Source organism: Epinephelus moara, chromosome 1, assembly GCF_006386435.1.
Source record: "Epinephelus moara isolate mb chromosome 1, YSFRI_EMoa_1.0, whole genome shotgun sequence".
Lineage (NCBI taxonomy): Eukaryota > Metazoa > Chordata > Actinopteri > Perciformes > Serranidae > Epinephelus > Epinephelus moara.
In genome coordinates, this window is record NC_065506.1 from 45386369 (window position 1) to 45407105 (window position 20737).

At 41.4% G+C, this 20737-nt stretch overlaps 2 protein-coding genes across 4 annotated transcripts in view; one reads left to right on the forward strand and one right to left on the reverse strand.

The window, feature by feature from the left end:
- The window catches only part of txlng (taxilin gamma), a 765700-nt gene that overhangs the window by 234573 nt on the left and 510390 nt on the right, over positions 1-20737 (forward strand). The window lies entirely within an intron of this gene.
- Positions 1-20737, reverse strand: part of slc6a5 (solute carrier family 6 member 5) — a 34984-nt gene that overhangs the window by 5259 nt on the left and 8988 nt on the right. For all 3 annotated transcript variants that reach the window (XM_050052579.1, XM_050052571.1, XM_050052561.1), the window contains 8 exons: positions 17387-17521; positions 17184-17287; positions 16623-16747; positions 16345-16457; positions 9445-9576; positions 8943-9042; positions 3992-4092; positions 1427-1594 (listed from right to left, as the gene is read on the reverse strand). In XM_050052579.1, the coding sequence (XP_049908536.1) occupies positions 1427-1594; positions 3992-4092; positions 8943-9042; positions 9445-9576; positions 16345-16457; positions 16623-16747; positions 17184-17287; positions 17387-17521 (978 nt within the window). The remainder of the gene's footprint in view (positions 1-1426; positions 1595-3991; positions 4093-8942; positions 9043-9444; positions 9577-16344; positions 16458-16622; positions 16748-17183; positions 17288-17386; positions 17522-20737) is intronic.

A 20737-nucleotide genomic window follows, 5' to 3' on the forward strand; every position in this document is an offset into this window, starting at 1 on the left:
CTGCAGTCCATTTTGTAAGGGAGTTAGTTAGTCGGTCACAGGTAGACTTATTCAGTTTGCGTCTGAACACCTGGTTGAGTGTGTCTTGACGAGGCTGGCTGCTAGCATTAGCATCACAGGCTGTGCTAGCTTAGACTTCCGGGTTCGCTGCTAAATGCTTTGCGTTGAGGTGACATTTCAGACTTTCAGTAGTTTGATGGTACGAAAATTCCTTACTGCAGAAACTGCAGAGAACGATGCTCCTATCAACAGATCCATCCAGGCAGTTTTTAAATGTAAATGTTCCATTCACGGGGCCGAGTAGCATCTTCTCATCTGCCTCCATCATGTGACAAAGCTACTGTGGCTTTCAATGACTCACTTGATCAAAGGGCACCATGGGACGCAATTAATCAGTGTTAATTTTTTTATTGGTTATTTTTTCTGTGATTAATTAAACGAAATTAACGCATTATTTTGACAGCCCTGGTGCAAACCTATTCCTGGTATGCAGGAAACATACAATACCAACATTTTGTTGGGGTGACTGGGCTGTTTTCCTAACATGGACATGGGACGAAATGCAAATTTCATGTCATTATTATCCAGACCAAAATAACGTTGATTTACTTGGCGATCAAAATATGATCTTTTGCGTTTTTTGAGGACGGTGCATTTGCAGCCTGTTTTTGCACAGTCTCTGTTATTGTTTGTTGCCCAGCAGTCACTTTGGATACTGCTGGACATATTCACGATTATCCACTAATGGAAATTAACCGCAATCAAGTTTTTGAGTGTTTTTTATCATGATCTGCAATAACATCATTATTGTACCATCCCATCTCAACAATAAGGTTCTTAGGTAAAGATTTAATGGATGCCTTCTCTAAAAACCAATAAAAACCCAAAATAAAAAAAATATATGTATATATATATATATATATACAAAAGCTATTGGGTTACCCCCGCTCTGCTTGTAAAATATCATCAGAACAAGTTGTTCTGCAGCAGTACCACACAGACAGTATCACTCTGATGAACAAGTAAAAACTATGATGATTATGTATTCACTACAGTCAAAGAAAGAAAAGAGATTAAAATGTAAAGTTGGAGGATGGCGTGTGATTGAGGTTGCTGTCAGAGCTGCTGAGGGAACAGAGACGTTAGGAGAGAAAGTCACGATCATCACCATCCATTAATCTGAGTATTTAAAAGGGACCTGCCGGAGTCCCAGAAAAATGTCCAAATTAATACTCAGCCAGCAGCCCGCCTCCCTCTGCTAATGAGCAAAGGATGAGACTATTGATTTCTCCGACAGTGTGTGTGTGTGTGTGTGTCTGTGTGTGTGTCTGTGTGTGTGTGTCTGTGTGTGTGTGTGCGCGCGTGAAACAGACCAAAACAAAACTTACATAACAATGTCTGGTCACGGCTTTGTCTCAATTATTACCTCGATTAAGGTGCCGGGGGCGAGGTGCATCTTAATGGCGAACATGATGGGGATCCAGATGACGGAGCAGATGACCATGAGCCAGCCCAGAACCATAGACCAGGTGGGGTAGGTGTAATCCTCGTACGTCATTACCTTCCACTGGTACAGACTCAGTCCCAGGATGCCCTGTACAGAACCGGAAACCAAGGAGATTGATGTTAAATGAGATGTTTTCTCTGTTACCTTCAAGAGCTACTGCCGCAGTGTCCTTGAGTAGCATCACTGCAGCTTCTGCTCCAGTGACACTGATCAGGGGTCACAAGTATAAGGCAGTGGTTGTGCTGGTCAGTTGTGTTTGCAGATTTTCACAGAAAGTTATCCACAGATTTCAAAAGGAGAAGATCATTTATCACTTGCAAATTTGTTTCCTGCAGCTCTGCAGGTTCAAGTAAATCACTTCAAATATGAGGTGTGTGAAGCTGTAACTTTGGGGTCATCCCTATGTTTCCAGGGTTCTATGTTTCCCGGGTTCTATGTTCCCCACTTAACCCTGCAAAATAGCTTCTATGTTCCCCACTTACACAAAAAGGGTTCTATGTTTCCCGCTTGGTTGAGCGGGCAACATAGAATGAGTGAACAAGTTGACCACCAGTTCTGGAATCCAACCTGCATATATAACGCTTTTTCAATTTACAGGCTGGTTTTGCTTAACGAGGCAAAATGATGCAAATCGAGGTCCCCGGTCTCAACATTAGATACCTCACTAAATACGTACAGTAGTGTTTCTCCCTGCCATGAGTTGCTCATGAGTTCCTGCTTGGTTGATAGACTGTACATTGTGATGACGTCACAGATTTTCTCAGATCAAGGAAAGTCTTAAAAATATGAAACCACCATGGCTCAAAATTCATAATTCATTCATAATTGTTGTTGTCCTGTCAACAGTTTTATTATGTCTCTTTTATAATGGTGGTCTATGGGGAAAATGCTTGTGGGTAGCAGCGGATTTTTTTTTGCTGCAATACCGCGAGTGGCCACTAGGAAAGAAATGACTGCAAAGCTGAACGACTTTCCGAGGGGCCTGATTCTGTTCCAAGCTTGCTCAACGTTTATTGGAGCACAGAGCAAAAAGGGGCGGGACTTGGAAAGGGCTAATTGCGATATAATTAGTATGAGTAATTTTTATTACCACAGCTACAAACAGTGTTAAAACAATTCAGGTATCAGCTATGGGTATTTACAGATGCTGGTGATACCCACTGTGTACGAATAAGTAGGTGATTGTGGCTTAGAGGTAGAGCGGGTCAACCACCAATCAGAAGAACAGTGGCTTGATCCTTGTCTCCTCCAGTCTGCATGTTGAAGTATCCTTGGGCAAGATACTGAACCCCAAATTGCTCATGATGGCTGTTCCATCAGTGTGTGAGTGCGTGCGAATACTGATTTGCAGGCAGCACCATGTATGGTAGCCGCAGCTAGTTTAAAACCACCTCAAGTGGTTTGAAGACTAGAATTAAATAACTGCGTACTGTAGGTACACAGTTAAAGTTTAACTGGAGGTCAGTTCAAACAATGGGGAAAAAACCCTCAATCCTTCAGTGTAACAAAATCTAACAAATCACTCTACGATTTTTCCAAAGCCAGTGGGATGCTTAACTATAAAAGAAAATTTATGTGAGGTCATTTATTAATAAATGCCTTTTCTACATCCTTCAGCAAATCCTGATTGGTAAAAATCTCATAATAACGGCCCAAATGTTATCCTACTTTTATGGTCTGATGTAGCCTGCACTGAGGGAGGATTGTGAAGTAGATTTATTCCCAGTTCACTGTACTGAACACAGGACACATAGCTAAAGCTCTGTCCACTGTTCCATAAAAGAGGAGGACAGATGATTAAAAATGAGACTATTTTTCACTATATGTGCAGTGAGTAAAAAAAAAAATCCACTGCCTATCCACAGCAAATTTGGCTGAAGAGGATTAGAATAAGAGGAGGAAAATGAAAACAAACTGAAAAAAGAGGGCAGACAAAAATAGATTAGCCTGAGGTTGTGCATCAATGAGCTCCCCGAGGAAATCTGATCTCCCTTGAGAGCAGTGAGATGACCAGCCGGCCCGACTGCTGCTCCATTTGTCATCGTTACTTCTGCTTTGGGGCTACAGTGGCTTCCATTACAATTACTAACATGAATGCTGGCCAGGGTCCAATGCTGACACGCTGCTAAAGCCTCTGAATTTACAGGTTCTGCTACACAGCATTATGACAACTAAGTGGCCATTGTACAGAAAATATGTTCTCTGCAGCATCTGAACTGACATCACACTAACATTTAGCAGTTACAGTTTTGGAAAACACAAACAACTTGAGACTTGGTGACATGACAAGAATTGGAAGGAAGAAATAATTTTCGATTTTAGTGCAACAGGAGCAATTTCTCCTCAATTCCATTCCAATTGTAAATCAATGAACTTGAAAGTGGGCAGCGAAAATGGGAACATTTTAACCCGCACGTGTCAATGTGTGTATGTGTGAGTGTGTCCGTGAGGGAGAATGAGAGGAGCAAAAAAACACAAACACACCGTCAGAATGGTTGGAGTCACAAAGGCCCAGCAGATTCTCCAGAATCGGTTTGGCTGGAAACCAATCATCATTTCAATGTCCTCGCAAAACCTCTGCAGACCTGCAGAGACAAAACGAAAAGAAATGAAATAAAAGAAGAGACATGGGAGAAATTCAGAAATAGGAGACAGAGAGTGACCTGGGTTTAATAAGGCCCCTTAAAAAAGGACCGACAAATTCAATCCATCCTCATGAATGTGTGTGTGTGTGTGTGTGTGTGTGTGTGTGTGTGTGTGTGTGTGTGTGTGTGTGTGTGTGTAAGAGAGAGAGGGACAGGCAGAGGACATCAGTTTCTGTCATCCCTGAGAAAAAGGCAGGAGCAGATGGCTTCATTCCTCTGACTTTATTGACGGATAACAGTGAGTGACATGAAGAGGCAGAGCCACACAATCATTTCAATATGTCACCTGCACTGATCCTCTGACACCTGGAGGAGAGCTGTTCACTCTGCTCCTTGATAACACCCTCCTGACTCCTGACACACACCTGGGTCCTTTTCTTCAAATGTGGAGTAACTAATTTAGGCTAACGAGCTGCTATCAGGCTACAATAATTACTATATCTTAAATAACACTGCCCTCTTATTTTGAATTAAATGCAAAAATGAGTAGAGACGTAAAAACATGATCAGCATTCATATGATGATGATGCTGATTGTGTGATGAGGTGGGTGTGTTGAACCTTCCCAGGATGCGTAAGCCTGATTGTATTTGTGGACTTGCATTTTTACAGGTGTCACTTTGTTCTACATCGTGCTCCACCAGGTTTCTATTGTTTCCAGGCTGTTAAACATTAGATATTACAAGTTAATGTGGTCAGACTACGAGTGATGTTGGTGCATGATGAGGTGAGGATCTCCTAAATGAACGTGCAAGCGACTTTTAAGTAATTATCATAACCCTGCTAGGAAGACGAACGGTTACTATGACTTCTTGAAAAGCAAATTGATGAACATTTTTCAGCAAAGCGATTTTGGCAGGAGTAAGCATGGAGCCCACACTTAACTGCACTCCCTGAAGAAATATTATTATATTTTTGGAAAAATGAAACGGTGATTCCAGAGAGAAGCAGACAGAGGGGTCTACAGTCTGTGTTTGAAGGACATATCCAGGATGTGAAAGGGAAACTTTGCTGATATTGAACCAGCTATGTGGCATCNGAAACGTATATCTTTTTCCAACCTCTCCAGGTAACGAGTATCATTAATACACAACGTGCTGGCCCGATGCTACATTATGATTAGCCAGTCTGCGTGCGGGGGCGGGACTTAGCGAAGGGTCAATTGGTGCTATATGACCAGAGAAAACAGGGGAAATGGGCTGTGGCATTTGCTGTTGCTTGAAAGGTAGAAAACCTAAAACCAAAACAAGGCATTTTGGCTCACTGGATATTTCCTCTTTTTGGGACCATCCTCTGTAAACCCTAGAGATGGTTGTGCATGAAAATCCCAGTAGAGTCAGACCAGCCCGTCTGGCACCAACAACCATGCCATGTTCAAAGTCACTTTAATCACCTTTCTTCATCATTCTGATGCTCGGTTTGAACTTGTCTACATGCTGAAATACATTGAGTTGCTGCCACATGATTGGCTGATTAGCTATTTGCATTAATGAGCAGTTGAACAGGTGTACCTAATAAAGTGGCCAGTGAGTGTACGCGGCGTATACAATCTGTCGTTTGAGCATCAGTCCTCTCGTCATCTGGCAGATTTGAGCTGGGAAATGAGTAGGGAGATCTGGCTGCTGGCAAGATGGAAGAAAGTTTACCTCACTTTATTTACACATACTACCCACATTTTTAAGATGCAAAGCGGGTTGGAATCAGCAGCGTATTTCTTTAATACGTTTTAGTGTTCAAATGACAAATTTTAATGTCAAACTAAATGCCATTCTGTCTCCACTGGTCTTTAAACAGTCAGAATATTTCAGCTGCGTTTAAGTATTTCTGCTCACAGTATCTCAAACTATCATTGAAATGCTTCTTTTGTTGTGCACAGACTTTTAATGTGTTTACATTTTTATCACATATAAGTATAGGTAACTTCATTAAGAACATTTAGTTCAGGTCATTACAGCGCAGATCATAATGACTTCTCAATAACCAGCATGTTTTCTTCTAAGATTATAATCAACACTTTAATTATAAATCTTAGAATAGAGCCGCTGCATTGAAAGATGACTTCATGTATGTGCTTCACAGTAAAACGTAAGTCAATCATGATCCAGCTAACTGTCAATAACTCTGCCGTTTTACAGGTTTGGCCTTCAGGACTTTACAGATATGGATTAAACCAGCTTTGAAGATCCCCCAAAAAATGCAGACTCATCGACATCGTCACCATCCTAATCTGGATAACTCGGTTATCCACATACTAACAGTGGGGCCCTGAGCTCTCCGCCTGTGTCTGTGACTTAGACATCACAACAGAGACACCTAGTGGTCACAGGTGGAATAACGTTTTGTACACAGCAGAGAAAGGGAGGTGAGAATTGCTGCCCAGTACAACATGAAGGACTTCTGGATGATGTTGTGACCGTTCTGGTTAAACAGTCAAGGTGCTTGAAATGTTTTTGCATCAGAGCTGCTGTAGCTGGTTTCATGAGCTGAAATTCAAATGAAATATCTTTGTATTAGACTGTTTTTTTCCATTCCAAAAGACAAGAATGTATTATTTCATCCGGACTGTCCTTGTTTCAGAATAGAAATGCCCCTGAAACAGCATTTAAATCCCCATGGGGTCCAAGACTATTGAAACTGACGTAGGTTTAGCAAATCATTCAAGAGCCACCACACTGATTTTACAGTTGAAGGCAGTTCACTTATCATAGGGAGAACTATGTGGCCTGTGAAAATGGTTCTACAATATTTTCTGTGGCTCTGTAGGAGTCTTGTCAAGTCTGAGGAAATACCTCAAATGGCATCACTCAGCTATCTCAGTTTGGGATGAGACTGCAAGTTTAACAGGAAGATGTGTCACAACCTAGACCCAGTGTGCAGGATCCAGTGTTTAAGAAACTGCTTCACATCTTATCTCCGAAACAGAACGGTTTTCCTATAGCTGTGTTCAGGGACATCAGCAATGGTGTGATTGAGGTTGTGATTTCTGATGTTTAAAGAGCTGATTTTAAGTAGAATTTCCAACACATTTCACTCCGACCTCGTCACATATTGACGTTTGGTCATGGACTTCCCACGTCCACGTACCCTGGGTGCGTTGGTCGTTGATGCTCTGGGACACCGTGTCAAGTTCTGCCTGTACATGCATTGCCTTCTTTCAAAATACACTTCTGTTTTCACCGGAAATTTAACGTTTACATACAGTCTCTTTCAAAATAAAAGCACTACGTCGGTACAACACCACAAATTTACTTTTTTTCCTTCAACAACAAATGCATATGGTTGGATTTAGGAAAAAAGAACAGAGTTTGCCTTTATAATCTTACGGGACGTGCACCACTCTCCTGAGTGAAAGTCAGTGTTTGTTGGACCCATCCATCACCACTCCCACCCACCCCACTGGGATTTTTGCTGCCTAAACTTTTGTTCTTGTCCCACTGTGTTTCCCCCTGATGTTGCATGACACCGTTAAACTAGAATGGCAACCAGCTGCATATCATGCTGACGTTTTTTTGACGCACAAGATACTGCCCAAGCGCCGGATTTCGACGACTACGGAGTGACACCGCGCTCGAATTTCTGACCTACAAACAAAGTAGTCTGTGAATGAAGATCTAGGTCAGTAAGCAACATATAGGTCCTTAAAGTGATAGAGCAGATTTATTTAAGTGGGGTTGTATGAGGTGCTTATCCATAGTCAGTATATTACCTACAGATGATGGCAGTCAGCACGTCCCCATTTTGGAGAAGCAGGCAGGAGTCCCGCCTTGGAAGCTAAGTAATGTACTGCTTTGACAGGGGCAGCAGAAAAATGTATTTTAGTCACCCAAAAAATGACTATCAGTTTAAGTGTACACTATATTTATAGTATTTTTACCCCTTTACCTTGCCATCAGACAGCCCTTTACGAAGGGGGACTGAAGCCATTATCTATGCTCTCTTCAAAATCACCAGACTCCTTTGACAAAAACAGTAATTTTACCTTGCAGAACACAGGAGCTGCTGATCTACCACTGACTTGATCGTCGGTTAGTTTATGTTGATGTGTGATTTTGGTGTTTTAAAGAGTTAGTGTGGATTCACCAAAGTCGCTCAAAGACACAAACAAAGTGACCGAGAGAGGCAGCGGTACACCAGCAGCTCCCATGTTCTGCATGGTAAAATTACTGTTTGGCAATCTTGAGAGAAAAGAATATTTATTTACATGTGCATATAAGTATGAGAAATGTGAAAAGTCTTTGGCGATTAGACCCCACCGTGATGTCATCTCTTCCAGGAAGGTGGTAAAGACAAAGACAGTTAGGACACTCATAGTCAGCTGATCGGTGGAAGTGGTAGGAATGGGATAGAGGGAGAATTGTGAATGGATATGGCATAAAGGAAGTCTTCCTGATTGAACGTATGCTGAGCTTCATTAGTGGCTTTGATGAAAGCACAGATGGGTATAGTAGCTTCAGTTCCTCATTAGAAAAGGCGGTCTGACGGCAAGGTAAAGCTGTGAAAATATTCTAAACACAGTGTACTCTTAAACTGATGCTTATTCGTTCTAAAATACATTTTGCTGCTGCCCTAGTCCACAGCCGCACACTGACTGGCTTCAATGGCAGCACTCCTGCCTGCTTCTCCAAACTGGGGATGTGTAACCGACATCTACGCTTCTCAGAGAGACAAGAATAATGACGTCAGTGTGTTGTTTGTTCATTTTCATGTTGTGGGATGTAACATTAACATCACAGCCTCTAGTGGCTGCTGGCAGGGCTTCAGACGAGATGAAACAGGATCAGTTGTACTCACCATAGAGGTAGGAAATCCCCACCAGCTCGAAAATCGCAATGATGACCAAAGAGTAGGAGGCTGCGAATGTGTCCACCAGCTGCAGCATGAACATCCCGCTCTGTCACAAACACAAACAAACTAAATATTACAAATCCAGCCAAAGCTTCATCTAATGATGACACCCCCTCCCCTTCATCCCTTTCCTTTTTTCCCACCTCTGGCTTGTCCATGGTCATAACTTTCACACTGACTTGTACCAGATCAAAAGAAATGACATGTATGAATCCTACTTTAGGCTGGATTTTCCCCTCTGAAGCTGTCGGGGGGGATTTTAATAAGACTCAGCCTCTCTTGTTCCACTCACTGAGCCTGTCCTCTGAAGGCCGCGACTTCGCTTTACATGCAGAAATCTGTCGGCTTATTCACAGAAAGAGTCGCGGGGTGCGGGGAGAATGTTCAAGTGTCTCCTGGGGGTGAGGGGTTGCATCGGTGTGTATATAGATGTGTTGTCATGTCGTACCTCTGTGATCATGGGAAATCCCAGGATGAAGAAGGAGATGCAGCAGACCAGGGTGAAGAGCGGTTTGTGTTTCCTCAAGTATTTGGGGAACTCGTCCGACACTGAGGTTACGATGGTCTCAATGGTGGCAAACTGGGTGGGAGGAAGAGGGGAGGAAGGGAAATGAGCCAGAGAAAAAAATGAAAGGGGAGAGAAGAGGGGATAAGGGAGGGAAAAGGGTTTTTTTTTTCAGCTTTAATCACACATATGATGAAAGATGTTTAATCAAGACACAGCTCAAACTGATTTTGCCTCAACAGTAACAAAATTTCAAATAAATTATTTTAAACTGTCAAAAGAAAACTTAAAAAGTTCAAAGGTTAACTCTGAAACAAGTCACCATAGATCCTGATTGGCTGCCTCCACTAAAGAAATACTAAACACTGTCCAATCAGCCCAGTTTGATGCAGCGTCTTCACTTAAAAAGCCTCCAGTCAGCAGATTTGCCTCATTTGACTCAGAGCAGCTGCTGCTGTCTGAATTCAGTATCCAGTGTTGTGAGGCGTTTGTCTCCAATTCACCCAGTAAACACATTTTTACCGTAATTTCATTTATTTCCAAACAAATAAAGAACATCACCCTAATCCTGAGGAGGAGGAGATTTCATTAGCAAATGAAACATGATGGTAAAATGGGCTCAGAACCCAAAGGACAGCAGTGGATGAATATATAAACAGGCAAATTGAGCGAGGTTGGTATAGTTTGTGTATGTGTGCGTGCGTGCTTTAGAAACCCACTGGCACCGAGCGATCTGCCTCCTCTCCACTCCTCTACTTCCTCCTGAGCTCCCAAAACTAATTTCCCGTCAACATCCCAAGCCTATTACCGCCGAGCTGCTCTCTACAACAAAGCCACCAGCCCTCTCCTCGGAGCCGCCGCTGCCAAGGCAAAGTAACATCATCATTTACTGTTACTGTTGACTTGTGTCTTAATGCGCCGCTGTGCCCTCTGCTCCTCTGCTCGGCTCAGGAGCGTCATGGTGCACTTAAAGGAGCTGATGTTTTATCTGGAATTGTTTGCCCAGGATTGTATCTGGAGGTGCTCTGGACTTTGAAAACATCCCGGAGATTGAAGTGTTTGTTCACTGAAGTTACATCAGGAATTAATCAGTGCAGCACTTGACACAATTAGAGTTTTGTAACTTAGAAGTGTAGCGGTGCATGGGTTGTTCTAAACAGGAGTCGGGTCAAAAGTAGTTGGGTTTCCATCCAAATATAGTGCAAACTTTGCCCAAAATTTCAGAAAATCTGCAAAAGAAAATGCAAATGTATGCGCTTTTCCATACATTACTGTAATGTGAATATTGGGAGTTGGGTAATCAAGATAAGCAGTAGGTGGCGCTAATTCCAGTCGGATGCCACTGCAGAAGAGGCCACAGCGAGGTCATTTAAGGAGCGTTACTCAAACCTAAAATGGATGAAAACCATGAATGTATAATAACAGAGAGCACACAGGACAACATAAAACACACCGAGTGTATAAGCTGATTTTATTTTATTTTTTTGGCCAGCTGGTTTTACTTTAACTACCACTAGTACTTTTGTCACTAATGTATTGTCACATATAACATATGTTACTAGCGTAGCATGCTACACATACTAGCATACTAGAGTACGTTGTTGTTAAAAGAAGTCCGTGACATACAGATGCAAATGCCGGTTGCCAGGGTGTGAAAGTCCTGTGTTTGTTTGACTCATCCATGTCCCCTCCTACTCACAATTTAGAGGCTTCTTTTATATTTGTACATTATGTGCCACTTTTTATGCTACATCACATCACTTCTTCCTCTGCTCCTGTAATAATTACTACAGCCACTAGAGGGCGCAGCTTACGATAAAAAACGTAATGGGTTGTATGGGTCTACTTGCACCATCAACCTATGCTGTAGTTTTTTACACGATGACCTTTTAGCTGCCAAATGCTCCATGCTCCATTAGCTAATTGCTAACTTTGTATATTTGTTGTTTGGTCCGGAGCAGGTTTTGCACAGTGGATTTATCACAGCTTTTTAACTGAACACAGCCTGTACGCTGCTGAAATCAAGGTTGATAAGAGCTGCATTTGCAATAAAAACAAAACAATGACCTGAAAGACACTAAGTTGTCTTGCTTTGATCCAAATCAGGGACTTTGTCACAGGGTTGTATAATTGCCTAGAGTTGGTTCATGTTCTCACGGCAGCATTTACAAGTGGACCAGATCAAATGCCTGCACGAGAAAGCTGCTCTTGACTGGTCAGAATTTCCATGTGGGAAAAATCCAGGAAGTAAAGCAAACTTTGAAGAAGAGCACACTTGCAAGATAAATGTGACACAACCTAATGTCACAATGGAGGGACAACTATGCAGGTTGATTTTAGCGCTGCTCATCGTGGACTATATTGCTGTCATTCTTCATTTTAGTCAAACCATACAGTTTGAAAACGAGGCGCGGCTCCAACTAGAAAACAATGTTTTGATGCATTGGATGTGCTGAATGTGCATATTAAGGCAGTACAGGAGGAGGTGCACATTAATAATCCTCCAGGACTGTAACATGCTCATGTTTAACACAAACAAATGAATTTGAGATTGATTTAACCGAACCAAACAGGGCAGGTGTGAAAGCACCCTAAAACTCTCCACAGAGCTGAAAGAAACTGCAGATTTGATGATTAGTCTCTGTGGGTTTTAATATATTTTTAGGGCAAAACTATTGAGAAAAACAGCATTTAAAAGTCCTGTAAAATGTATTTTTGTGATTCCATTTTAAAGTGCAAATAGTAATTCATAATCTTAGGGAGGAATAAGGAAATAGTGATTTAATGATTGTCTTCATTTTTTAAAATGAGTTTCTTGGTGTATTGTTTAATTGTATTTCATCAATAAATTGAGAACAGCTTTTTCTCATTGATTAATTAATTAATTGAATACAACCACATGCTGTGAAAGTCTATAAATATTCTGGTGGCACACTCAAGGCTCCATACTTATATAACATTACATCTGAGGCCTCAAGCCTTAGAGAAATTAATCTTGTCTATAGTCTATAAAATAGTGATAAATGCTCATCATCCACAGTCCAAGGTGCTGTCTTTAAATTCTCACAGTTGGATCTAAGAAGCTGCAACAACCCGACTTTAAATGTACTTCAATTGTACTTAAACTTAGATTTACTTCAGTGTTGTTGTTGCAAAACTTTAAGGTCAACTTAATTTCACTCACTTCAATCACACAGACCCCCTTCTGCTCAAGTACCTGGAGAGCTCCAGCACTTGAGCTGAAATCAGTCACAGTGGGTGGTGTGTATGGGTAATTATGTTAATTGGGTCAGTGTTTGCAGCATTTATACATAGCTGGATGCCGACACCAAAGTTGAGTGTTTACTTTGAGACTCTCGTTACTGACATAAAGGTTGCTGATGTTATGAAACCTAAGAGGTCTTCATCAGCAGACTGTGTGGCACAGCAGCCACAAGAGAAACAGCGCTATTTTTTTTTAAAAAGAATTGCTTCTAGAAATACGCACAATAATCTGGAAAAGAGACAATATGTATTACCCTGCTCTGATCTAAGACTAATCTTAACCCTTAAAAGGAAAATCATGTTCTTAAGGTGCTTATGAAAAATTACTGTTTGGTTCAGTCTCAGTGTTCTTCATCCTCACTACCCACAGCACCAGCTGCTGTTAGAAAAATGCCCTAATGGACCGGCTGTACACGACCTGCCCAGCACCAAACAACACTGAAATTAGAACCAAACACATTTAGTAAATAGCTGGTGAAGAAAGTATAAAACATAGCAGCTCATGAGCCAGATGTTTTTCTTCGGAATAAGTGGAGACCCAACCAGAGATAAAATAAGATCCAGTGTTGTCCCTCAGTTCATCAGTAACTTAACTCCAGTGTGATGATACTGTTGCTGTATCTGTTAGATGTGTAAGAATGGGTTATAGGTTTGACGAGGCATTGTGGAGTTCTTCTGCCCCCAAGTGGCAAATAAGAGTCACTACTTTAGGAAGCAGATTTGCTTTCTTGTCTTGCCCACATTCCGACAGGAGGATTGATATCACTTTCCAGCCCAGTCACCAGAAGAAAATGTTAGTATTTTACCATTCTGCAAACCACAAATATCTTACATTTGCACATTTCATACTGAGCTGAGTTTGTTATCTAGAGTTGGAGGAGATGGTGGATGGTGTGACACCTGGGTAAGATGCCTGCCAAGCTGCAGACCACTGTTCAAGACCAACAAACAACAAAAGTAGCTGTGATTTAGGAAGTCATTGCTGTGTTTCCAGCTGCTTTTTAGGCATGACAAGTGGTTGCTTTGTACAGAGTATGCCCCCCAAACTGGTTATTTTTAGCCATAGCATGATCTTTTTCCAACCATGACCATGTGGTTTTTGTGCCTTATCCGAACCACAAGGTAACCACGGCATTGTTGAAACATAAAGTTTCAACGTATCAGTGGTTTCCAACTGGTCCAGCCACTGGGTCCAGATTTCCCTGAGTCATTACTTCCAGGTCCACACAGTTTAAAACATTCATTGTCATACTTGTGTTTGGCCATGTTGTTGAGCTAGTTGCTGTCTCTGTCAAGTACCTATTGGTTTGTCACTAACTCTACAGAAGGAAATGGCACTTCAAAATAAAAGCTCTGTGCCAAAAATTCATTGTGCTTCAAAATAACATTTTAAAGTTTTTTACAAACTTGACTCCACTTTTGGACCGTGACCACCAGCTTGTAACCACTGGGCTACATGAAAATGTGCAAATGTGACGTATCCTTGTTGCAGAAACACACAGTGCCACATTTTTCTGGTGATTGAGTTGCACTTGCATCTCTGTACATTCATGACACAGGCATGTTCAGCAGGTGTTTAGTCTAGCTCAGAACAAAGACTGAAAGCAGGAGGCACCTGTTAGCCTCGCCATATCACAAGTTAAAACCAATACACCTTCCAACAACCCCAATACTGTCTTTCATGTTGTTTATGTGCCGAAAGAAGACAATGTGGATGTATGAGCAGCTAGCGTTAGCACAGAAGCTATTTCTAAACAAACAACCACTGGAAACCGTTTACTATATGCAGCGTCATTCCTGTCCTCATAATGAGGTTTCAAGCTACTCTTGGATGGATTAGAGGCTAGCTCAGTAGCTAACAACACAAAACATGTCCTATATATTAAAAACAAGTTGTTAAAAGGAGTCAACAGAGCTAGGCTAACAGATCCCACTGCTTTCATTCATTATGCTAAATTAAGCCAATCATCTCTTAGATTTATGTTATTTTCTCATCTTATGCTGCGTTCCAGGCAAGTTTCTGAGCCCGTAAGTCACCACTTCAAGTCACGACTCATGACTTCATAGTGTTCCAGGCAAGTCACGCCAAACTGTCAAAGCAACTTGGCGGACCATGCAGGGTTTATGTTTGTGTATGATCACTTCTATCGCCAAAGGTGCTGGTTCCTTGATCATTTGAGTGAAACGGAGGAGGAGAAATGGCGCATAGGGTCACAGATACTATTATACTTTTTATTTTACGTTATCTGTGTTTTGGGAAATGTATTTTGTATTGATTTATTCTTGCACTGGAAACTAGCTGTTAGCGCGGCTGCCAATAATGCGTTAACATTAGGGTTATTTTTATCAATTTCTCACCGTGTATCACTTGCATCAACACCACATCAGTGGGGCTGCCATTGTTGTTTAGAGGAGTAAGGTAATTGGTTTAGAGGGCTGTGTGATGTCAGAGAGTGTAACTGGGAGTACATCGATCTGGTACGAGTTCACTGGTGGAAAGTTACGGGTTTGACTGCCGTTCCAGTGCACTTTCACGGGTAGAAGGTTGTAAAAACACGAGTTGCATGGAACACGCCATTAATCTGGCTAAAATGACAATGTATTTATCGTAGTGCTGAATTTTTCCGAACAAGCTAAACTCCTAAATGTTCAATGGTGTCTTTAAAGCTGGCACTTATAAAAGTGAAGATCTGTAAAATGTCTTTGTTCTGGAAGATTATCCTTATATGAGGAGTCACATACTCTGACGATCAGTTTAAATTGATCTTTCCTGTAATCATGGCTATTTTAGAGATAAAAACTGCGTAATTCAGATATCAAATACATTGTTTACTTTGAAATAATTTGGGTCCCCAAAAGAAGTGAAATGATTAAAGTTTCCATTTAGTCGACGTCCCCACTGCGTTGCATGACAAAGGAGAATACTGCTGGAAGCATTTTTCCCCCAAATACCCTTTGAGTTCGAATTTGTTTACTAGTCCAGAGAAGCAGAGGTGCCACAACGGTGCAATGGGGCTGTAAATATTTTGGGAGCCACAGTATGTTCAGCTGATATTTATTGATCCAGTTCTAGCAGTGCTAACTCTAATGTCACCTTCTGTTTCTGTTGTGAAGAGTGAAGAAGAGCTTGTTACAGACATTTCTGTGCACTTGACACTGTCACAGGACCTGTTCCTGAATACATTTGCACACATTTTGATGCTGAGCTTTCAGTGTCTTTTACCAGTGACTGCTGATTTCTTTTATTCTTATTGAAGCTGATGCTCAGAGTGATCTTTGTCTCTGTCTGCCCTTTCAGTTGTCAGTCTGGTTAAACTATTGTACAGCATTTTGCTCTCCATGTACAAAACAAAACCTTCATTCAAAATCATATCTATTTGTCAAGTGAACTCTCGACAACCTAAAAGCACCAAAGGCCAATTGAAAATATAAAGTCCTCTTAGACATCTGACTGGACCCAATCAAGCTACTGTGGCAGGCGATTCTTAACCTTTGAACGACAGTTTAAGAGTGAAAGTGTGTAGACATACAATACACACACACACACACACACACACAAACTGAAGGAGCAGTGGTTACCATGGTATCCAGGCCAAGAGTCAGAAGCATGAGGAAGAAGATGATCGCCCAAAAAGGAGACAGTGGAAGTCTGGTCAGAGCCTCTGGATACACCACGAACGCTATGCCTGGACCTGACACACACACACACACACACACACACACACACACACACAGATGTAAATGAGGATGCACACACCATCTCAGCGGCAGATACAAAGCTCAAACTTTCAGGTGTGTTTGAAGTGAGCAGCGCCGGTCTACTGCTGCTGCTGCCGCCTGCTGCTGTGGTATCTTACCTTCATCTGCCACCTTCTCTATCGGCACTTTCAACTCATGTGCCATGAAACCAATGACCGAGAAGATGACAAACCCCGCAAATATACTGGTGGCACTGTTTGTACATGTCACAATAATAGTATCCCTGCAGGGCAAAAGAGGAAAGACAGAAACAGGAGCTAAATAAGCAAATGCGTGATTCAGTGTTGGAAATTGTGCAGCAAAATTCAAAACATGCTACATATAACAAGTGCTATTTAATATAATATTGCTCTGTTATTTGCTACAAGACATCACTGGCTTGTGCACACACAGATAAGAGATGCAATGGCACCATCTCGTGGCGGATCTAAATACTGCACTTAGAGGGCTCTAAATGTGTTAAGCATTTACAGAGGGTGAACACAGGGGGGCGTAGTGCTTTAAATTGTACAATGTTCATGATCATTTGAAATGAAAGAAACACTGCTGGCTGCAAAGAGTGACATTTATTACAGACATGTCTATCAGACAAACAGTGTGTCTACAGTGACAGTTTGAATGTGTCTGCCAGAAGCATGGTTTACCTTTTGTGTGTTTACCTGTAGCAGTTATTGTGGAACTTATTGTATGAGGAGAGAGTGATGAGGCCTCCCCAAGCAGCCGACAGAGAGAAGAAGATCTGAGTGGCTGCGTCTTTCCACACCTGGCAGAGGAGGAGAGGGGGAGCTGCAGGTAAGGAGCAGGAAGGGACAAACAGTGCAAGACACATGATGGTTTAAGTTGAAGAGCAGGTGTCAGGTACCTTTGCATCGTTCAGTTTCTCCCACTTTGGTGTGATAAAGTAGAGGATGCCGTCGAAGGCACCGGGGAGGGTCACTCCTCTGATGAGCAGGATGACCAGCACCACGTAGGGAAATGTGGCTGTGAAATACACCACCTGAGCAGAGAGGAGGAAGGAGACACAAAAATATAACGACTAAAGATAGCCAAAGCAGTTTTATTTTTATTGCCTAATTTCATCAATTACAAATTTGTCTCAAAAGGCACATCTGTACAGCATATCCTAAGAAATCAATACAGTGGAAATTAAAGGCTCTTTAAAGAGACTATTTTTCTTCTTTAGAGTCTGGATACTTATCTTCACCTGTCATTTTTATCTCTCCCTTTCTGCAGTGTATGCCATATTCTTTTTATTTTTCATTTCTTTTTTATGCCGTTCTTAGTACAGTTGTTAAAGCATCAAACCAAATTTAGAACTAGCTATTACAAAAAGTCTGCATATGAACTGAAAGTTAAGTTTCTTAGGCAACATGACTGTGAGGGATTATTTCCTGAAGCAAAGCAGCTTTGTGACACAAGAACATCACATCTAAATATATAAATGAGACGCTGGGGAAATTTAGTCAGTATAAATTAACTAATAGGTTTGACTTTACTCCCTCTAAGCTTTACAGGATGGGTCTGCTGGCGGATAATTTATGGTGGAGTGTCTGACAGAAACAGGAACAACCCATTAACCCATTGTGGGAAAAAAGTTGTAGATCACATAGGGAAGTTGTTGGGTATGATGGTGTAGTATCTGAAGTTCTACATGGTATTTGATGTCCTGGGTCTGATATGATCAGTTATGGGCCTAGGTCAAGAATTTATTATGGCCCAGGTCAAGGATTGATAAGCTAGGTTGAAAGGTTGGATTCCATCTAGATTGTCTCTCTGTCACCTGTCTCATTTTGTCTCAAAGTTTACAAAAACAACCAACCTATATAGGCAGAGTACTTGGAGCCGTTATTCAGAGCAGTTCATACTGGCTTCGAACCCTCTCTCAGGCAATCCTAGGTGCTTGATTTGATGCTGGACTTCTTGTAATAAACCTTTTCTATATACAAGCAAGACGGTGTCAGCGGAGTCTCCTTCACCACCTTCACATCATCGCTATTTAATAAACAACAATGGGAACTAAATCACCAAGGTTATGCCATATGAGGGACCAAACAGATTTTTTAAAAGTATGAAATTATGGTGGTGTCGTCACAGCTGCTCGAGTGATCCTCAGATTCCGGAAAAATACATCGCCTCGAGATTTTGAAAAATGAAAGGAATCTGTGTGAGAGATTGTGTCATATAAACACATGTTAGCTAGGGTCAGCAGTGAACCTGAAAGCTTTAAGGTCATGGGCAGACTTTTTTGTTTATAATGTCTGTTGACCTGTAACCATATGGTGTTAAGTTGTACCGCTGTGGTTGCTAAATTACTTTTATGGGTACATGAATGTGAAGCAACCAGATGTCTGTGGCTATGTTGAGCTTCAATAACAATACTGATGGTTTGTTCAATTTGACTGAATGGATAGATACAAATTTGAATTATAAAAAAAAGAACATCACGTCTCTGTCATCCTTCTCACAGTGACAGCGTCTTCTAGGCTGGATTTTTTCCCACACATTATAGATTACGATCACAAGATCAGGAATATAAAGCAAACTTCAATAAATGTAGCTTTGTGTCATATTTGCTGAAACTGTCACTATTTTCTGAAAGAAGAAAACCATGTAATTCCTCCTCTTCCGACTGCCTCTAATAGCATTCTCTAGAATCGACCAAGGTGCACCAAAAACTACCAATCAGAACCGAGGAGTCTGTTATGCAGCTGTCAATCATGTCAATCATTCCGTTAACTGCTGTCAAATCGTCAAACCAGGCAGTGCAGATAAAATATGAAGCAGGATTTTGTAACTCCTCTGCCTATTTCTCACCTCATATTATTTAAGAAACATATTTTAGTTACTGTTTATTTCTAAAATGAGAAAGCTTGTGACCCAGCCGCCATGTTGGAAACAGTCCACCACAGCACTGCCCACTGCTCCAAACGACTTCCTCACTGTACAGCTAAATAGTACACTAAATTCTGGGTGAGAAATAGACAATGCAGTATCAGAGTACACTAAATTCTGGGTGAGAAATAGACAATGCAGTATCAGACTCTTGATTCATATTTGATCGGCGCTGCCTAGTTTGACAGTTTGACTGCAGTTCACAGAGCGATTGAGGTCATTGCCTGCTGGTTCAGAGACACCTCTGCTCTGATTGGTTGTTTTTGTTCACATGGTAAGGGCATTAGAAGCACCACGACAATAGAGTAGGATTTTTTTTCACAGATTATCTGTCTGATTTAGTGCTGTGTGAATATACCGACAGTTTCATTCATAAAAGTTATTTTTAATAAAAGTTACCTACTACAGGTTTAAAGGTGCATTGTTAAAGATATGGCCAGAATTTTAGTTTAAATCATCCAAAACAAATGAACTATTGTTATGAACAGAATGTGAGGAATTTTGACAAAGACATCTTTATATTGTCTTGCACAGATATCTACTGAAATTAGCATGCTAACGAGCTAGCCCTGGCCCATCTTGTCTTGTAATACCACTTGTACCTCAAGAGGCGATAGTGAGTCACTGTAGCATCTAGTCTAGCCACCATCAGAGGACAAAACAGTAGAGCTACAGCCCCTGAATAATGTGAAGACGTGATATAAAAACAAGAGAAAACATCTGCATCGATGGAGACAGGTCTTGGCACGTAATGTTTCTATATAATTTGTAAGTATCTAACGCTGGTTATAAGGGAAACATATCCTTAGAGCAGCGGTGTTGAACATACGGGGGCCAAAACCGACCTGCTGAAGGGTCCCATACAGCCCACTAGATGACTTTGCTCACCAGATAGTGACGCAGTCATCAAAGATAAGAGGTGTCAGGTTTTAGGAGCAAGTTAAACAGTCACTAGTCTGCTTTAGGGAAAATGCTGCTGCAGAGATTTTTCAACTCGACCACAATACAGTTCTCTGAAAAGTCAATGAATACTTATTATGATCATATCATGAGAGGGAAAAATTTGGGGGTGTTCTTATTTACACGTTATGATGTGATGGTTTTACTGGTCCAGTCCACTTGAGATCAAATTGGGCTGCATGTGGCCCCTGAACTAAAATGAGTTTGACACCCCTGATGTAGAGCAACTAATGACAACACAAACCATCTTCCAAAAAGTGTTAATACATGGTTTTGATGTGAATCTTTTCCTTCTTCTATGGTCTTGCGTAAACTATTGGCAGACACCCAACATTAAGATCATAAGACAGCAGTGTTATTT